The following is a 5525-nucleotide window of genomic DNA, read 5'->3' on the forward strand; positions in this document are numbered from 1 at the left end:
TGTAGGACACAGGTCAGATTGTCAAAGTATTCAGTTACTGAGTTGGATTTCTAGATTGCAAATGTATTTTGGCACCTACTTATGGGAACAAATCTGACCCATTATGACCACAAGCTATCATTAGGAATTCCTCAGTTTAAAAGATTAGTTCATTTTGAATGCAAAATGTGTGTGTGTATTTATATATGTGTATATATCCAGGACACTTAAGGTAACTTTATTTAAATAATTAACTGTTTTAAAAATATATTTAAAGGATTGTTTTCTGTTCCTTTCCAAGTGCAAATTAACACAAATCAACAGAGACCTACCAAAATCAAGGCAAGGGCTGACTTTGCCAGTGAACTATGGAGCTACTTTCACAGGCTTATTGCAGCAGGACCACGCCTTGCCCCACCTATGGCTCTGATTGGCTGAGGAACCCCAGTGGCTGTGCCCCTCACCACCAATTGGCTGTCTGTCATTTGGCACCACCCCTTGCCTCTGGGTGGAAAGAGCTGTTAGTCATGAGGCCCCACCCCTCACTGCTGATTGGTGGAGAGGGGTGCGGCTGCACAACAGGCAGCCCTCTCTGCCAGTCAGTGGGAGGGGGGGGAGGTGGCTGCCATGTTGGCTGTTCTCTGTATTGGCAGTTCCCTCCCCTTCCCATTCCCCTTTGGGCTGCAAAGCCCCAGTAGCCACGAGGACTGCTGGCTCCCACTGGGGAGCCAGCATTTTATTTTTATTAATTTTTTTGGGGGGGAGGGGGGGAGTTGGGTTGGTTGTTTTTTTTTTGTGAATTTAGAATCATAGAAAGTTAGGTTTGGAAGGGACCTCAGGAGGTGATCTAGTTTAACCTTTTGGAGGATGGTCAAAGCAGGACCATCCTCAACTAGATTATCCCAGCCAAAGCTTTGTCTAGCCGGGTTATGAAAACCTCCAAGGATGGAGCTTCCACCATTTCATGGCCAATGCCCGCTTTCACACTTTCTAGAAAATCATGAATTGAGTAGGTCCCTACAAATCAACAGTATAAAAAACTTTTAACTAAGAAACATGTTTTTTCTCTATTTTAGAAAATAAAAATGTTAAAGTTAGGCATCTGAATAAATATATTTCAAGCTATATAATTGCGAGCTGGATGACAGCTGCGGGGCCAATCCATGGGCCAGCTCATAGGGCTGATCCATGGCTGGATCAGGCGCATGGAGCCAGTCCATGGCTGGATTGTGCCTGTAGACCAAGGCTATACACCAAATTGAGCCCTGGACCAACCCTGTGTATGGGCCTAATGCAGCACACAGGGCCATGTCATCTGGCCCACTGGGCTCCCCAGAGAGATAGCAGGGCAGTTCCACACCTTGGACAGCTGCAATGCACAGGGCAGCACTGGCCTGGCTGCTGTGTGGTTAGCTTCTGCTGTGCTGATGTATATTTTTGTGCCCCCCTCTCTCATACCCCCTCCATCCTCCAGAAAAGGTGGCGCCTGGGTTTGCTGCCTGGTCACTGTCTCCCCCCATCCCAGTTATGTTACTGGGCGTTCCCATGGCCCAGATGATACAGCTCTGCAAGCCAGGTTTGTTTGCCAGACCGTGGGTTGAGCACCACTGTTATAGATGCAATGTATCCTCCTATTTATTGAAAGGAAGTACTGAATTTAGCTTAGAGGCTATATTCAGTTATACAATAGAAACAGTATTATCACTACAGTATTAGCAATGTCAAACATTTTAATAAAAATTCTGTTGTGTTGAACTAAAGTTCAAACTATAGAGCACATATCTATTTTTTCATTATGGTCATATATTATCTTCCATATAAGATTGTGATTTTTGCCTATTGTGAGCACAAAGAGCTATTTAAAATAATATTTTAATCAGAAAATAGTTATTCTGTAAGGGAGTTTTAAAATAGTGACAAGTAGACCAAAAAGCACACTTCTGTCTTTGAAATTAACAGAGTAAATCCTAATGACCCCTGAAGAATTCTAGGAAGACAGTGCGACATTTGGGTTTCACAATTTAAACTGCGTAAAAAGCTGTAGAGCTTTACTTTATTACTTCTGTAATTTTCTGCCTTTCTTACAATTCCTTGTAACTCTGAGTCCAAATCAATACACACTCTGCTTCTTACTGAAATTTATATTCCAGTATTGCCTGTGAAGTTCCTTTAGGATTTGCTGGATGCTACCAAAATATCAGACAAAATCCCTGACCCTATCATCTAGCCTACAAGCAGCCCATGATCTAGATTTTTAAGGCATAATGAATATGTAATAAGTAGGGGGAAGGGAAGATGAAGGTAACATTCAGCCTATACATTGTATAATCATATCAGTGTGCTGAATTTGAAAGTTCATGTTTTATTAGCATATTAGTAATTGTGGTTAAGTGGCAAGTTCAGTAGTATATGACAATAGTAGCATGTGCAGAGTCACCGAGAAAAGACTATTTAAATTCCCCAAAATGTAAGCAGATTCAAACTGCAAAGTTCAAATCTGGCCTTCCCCAATGTTCAGTGCCATTTAGACCTTAAATTATTTTAGATCCATCTCTACTCGGTTTCCTGCTTGGGTACTCATTTTCAGTTGCCAACATAGTTATTCAAATGGCACACACAAAAGTGTTGGTTTCAAGAGGAATTCTCCATGTTTGGTGTGATTGGCTCAACACTCTTCCTTCTGAGGTGAATCATAATCTCCCATCACACACTATGTTATAAGGTCAAGAAGGTAATTCTAACAAAATACATGTCCCCTTCTAATAAATAAGTTGCTAAATTCAGGCAACTAATGTGTTAAAATAATTTGTTGCTCAATTTCAGTTATAATAATTATAAGTATACAATGACTTAATCATGATTAAATTGGAAAGCAAATGTCTTTAAAGTAATAATTGCTATATCTATGTATCATTCATGCAAATAAAATGAGGACAATAAGTTGTGAGGAAGGGCCTGAGGATCTGTTGCTTGCTGGTGCAGTTCATGTGGGGGAAAGAGGGAAGGAAAGTACCATTTTATCTCTCTAGTAACTTGCCTCCATAACAGGTTCAGTGAGTCTTCTATAACCATGAGATTAAAGGCTTTTAGCTCCAGCAGTGAGCTAAACTATGCTAGCGCTGAAGATCCTATGCTCAGACCTCACTAGCAGGCCAAGGGGGCCTGGTTGTGTCTACATGAGCCCATGCTGTAGCTCCACTAATGGTGGTATGATACTATGATCAGCTGTTCACTGCAATTTAAATAACAGTATCATCTGAAGAACATGGTTAAAAAATTATTGAAAAGACCAAATCTTAGGGAAGAAATAGATACAGACATAATCTTGTAGTACCGATAATGACTTGTTTTCTTTAGTCTTGAATTTTTGGATGGGAAATCTGTGGTATGAACAACCTATAAAGCTTGAGTTTATGATTAAATATGGAATAAATTATTAGTGAGTAGAGAGTAGTGAGAGACATGGCCTCAGGAATACTCACTGATCACATCTCCCCAGGTGTCGGAAGGTAAGAGCTACCAGAGTATTTAGGCTTCTGTTTCTGAAACTGTTTCAAAGCCTTATAATAGGTTAGAGAAGTATTGTCCAGGGCAAATTTCTGTCAAGTCCCACGAATGAAAAGTGATTTCTATGATAAGATATAACTCATACTTTGGAGGGATCATCGTCCTCATTGTCAGCTGTTGGCTTGTAGATGACATCTTTGTTGTCTTCTCTGTCATTTCTGCAAGTATAAAAAGGCAATGTTAGCAAAAGTAAATTTGCAGGGAGGCAGGAGTGGAATGACTGTTTAAAAGGCTGTGTCTTATAACCAGTTTAGCTCAATTGGTTGGAGTGTGATGCTAATAACACCGTGATCACAGGTTCAATCCCAGGTTGGACTTCATGATCTTGTGTGGTCCCTTCTGTTTCTGTAAGTGTTTCCAAGCCTTATCATAGGCTAGAGAAGCATTGTCCAGGGCAAATTTCTGCCAGTCCCATGAATGAAAAGCGGTTTCTGTGATAGGGTATAACTCATACTTTGGAGGGATCGTCGTACTCATTGTCAGCTGCTGGCTTGTAGATAACACCTTTGTTTTCTTCTTTGTCCTTTCTGCAACTATAAAAAAGAGATTATGTTAATGAAAGTAAATTGGGGGGGGCAAGGGAAGGGGGGGCAATGTAGCACTGACTGTTTAAAATGCTGCATCTTATAACCAGTTCAGCTCAGTTAGTTAAGGTGTGGTGCTAATAACACCAAGATCATGGCTTCAATCCTGGGTTGGACTGCATGATCTCTTGAAGTCCCTTCCAGCCTTACTTCTTTATGAAATGGTCTACATAGGTGAGGTGGGGTCATCTTCTCAGTAGCAGCATACTTTGCTTTAGTCAGTAGTGCCAGTACTTGTGAATACATAGAAATAATTGGTCAGCATTCCATAGTGTGGCAGCAAAACATCTTACCTTTTCTGCCTAATCAGCCAAAAGGCTGCTGCAAGAATGATGATAACTCCAAAAATGCTGGCTAACACCACTGAGAGGACAACACCTAAAAGTGGGAGGAAAGCATGCAGGTAGATAATTTGATTTATGTCAGACCAGAGAGCTGTCATGTGTGACAGCTTAAATCTGTGTGTGTTGCATATAACACCACATGAAAGAGGTATGACTGGATAACTTATTCCTTTATTAACTGGGCATTTGAAAAGATTCAAACCTGAAGGCTCCAAACCTGAAATCATATCCCTACAGGTGTCCTATTGAAGTCAGAAGGGCAATGTATGGGTCTGAGAGTCATGGAACCACTTGCTCGGGATTGTTTATGCTCAGTCCTCCCTTTTATAGCACACAGGATAGTTCACTATAGGCAGAATTCAAGAACTAGGCTAAAACAAGAAAGAATGCTAAATTAATTCGTGCTCTTTTTTTCAGCATGGAAGAACACAGTCGAATGTAGTTTTGCTGGAGGTGGTATGCTTTGTAATTAAGGACTTTGCTTGTAAGGGTTAAGGAAGGCTAAGTATTCATTTGTGATACTAGCACAAAATAAAAAATCATTTCATGTTTGCAAGGACTTTGATGGAGTGTTCTGTGAATCTAAGTAATACTGTGACACCTCTTTGATGCTGCTCTTAAGATAAAAGTCTTTGCAGTGAAATATTTTAACATTTTGGCTTTCTTTAAAGATCCCAAACATTATTCAGCAGCATTTGCATTATCCACATGCTATTTGTGTGTAATGATTTCTATTTCTTTAAATTAACATTTGTCTTGTTTCTGTATGAATGTTTAGAAGCATCCCACAGTGGACCACAGTAAACAGTTGATAGTTTTTATGTAAACTAGTTAAATGTTTCTTTGGTGAAAAATAACCAGGTAACATTAACACTGGGAGCAGTTCAACTGAATGAAAGTTTGTGTTTCACAGCTTTACAAAAAGAACTGTTAGTTTTAAAAAAGGCTTTGAAGTAAAAAAAAAAAAAAAAAAATTCTAACTCCGTTTATGGAGCCAAACGCATTGCAGTTTTTGCCCTCGGTGTAACAATGCCCTATCAAGTCTTATGGC

The 5525-nt window shown here is 40.0% G+C and overlaps 1 protein-coding gene across 8 annotated transcripts in view; it reads right to left on the reverse strand.

The window, feature by feature from the left end:
• Positions 1-1691: 1691 nt before the first annotated feature.
• Positions 1692-5525, reverse strand: part of CA12 (carbonic anhydrase 12) — a 62004-nt gene continuing 58170 nt past the window's right edge. Inside the window, exons 9-11 of one of the 8 annotated variants that reach the window (XM_019504379.1) lie at positions 4424-4508; positions 4051-4079; positions 3553-3681 (exon numbers count right to left, since the gene is read on the reverse strand). In XM_019504379.1, the coding sequence (XP_019359924.1) occupies positions 3626-3681; positions 4051-4079; positions 4424-4508 (170 nt within the window). In that variant the 3' untranslated portion in view covers positions 3553-3625. Of the gene's footprint in view, positions 4080-4423; positions 4509-5525 lie in introns of all 8 variants that reach the window. The other 7 variants (XM_019504376.1, XM_019504378.1, XM_019504380.1 and 4 more) reach the window with 7 other exon arrangements.

The sequence above is a fragment of the Gavialis gangeticus genome, unplaced genomic scaffold, assembly GCF_001723915.1.
Source record: "Gavialis gangeticus isolate Ggan-Ray unplaced genomic scaffold, GavGan_comp1, whole genome shotgun sequence".
Lineage (NCBI taxonomy): Eukaryota > Metazoa > Chordata > Crocodylia > Gavialidae > Gavialis > Gavialis gangeticus.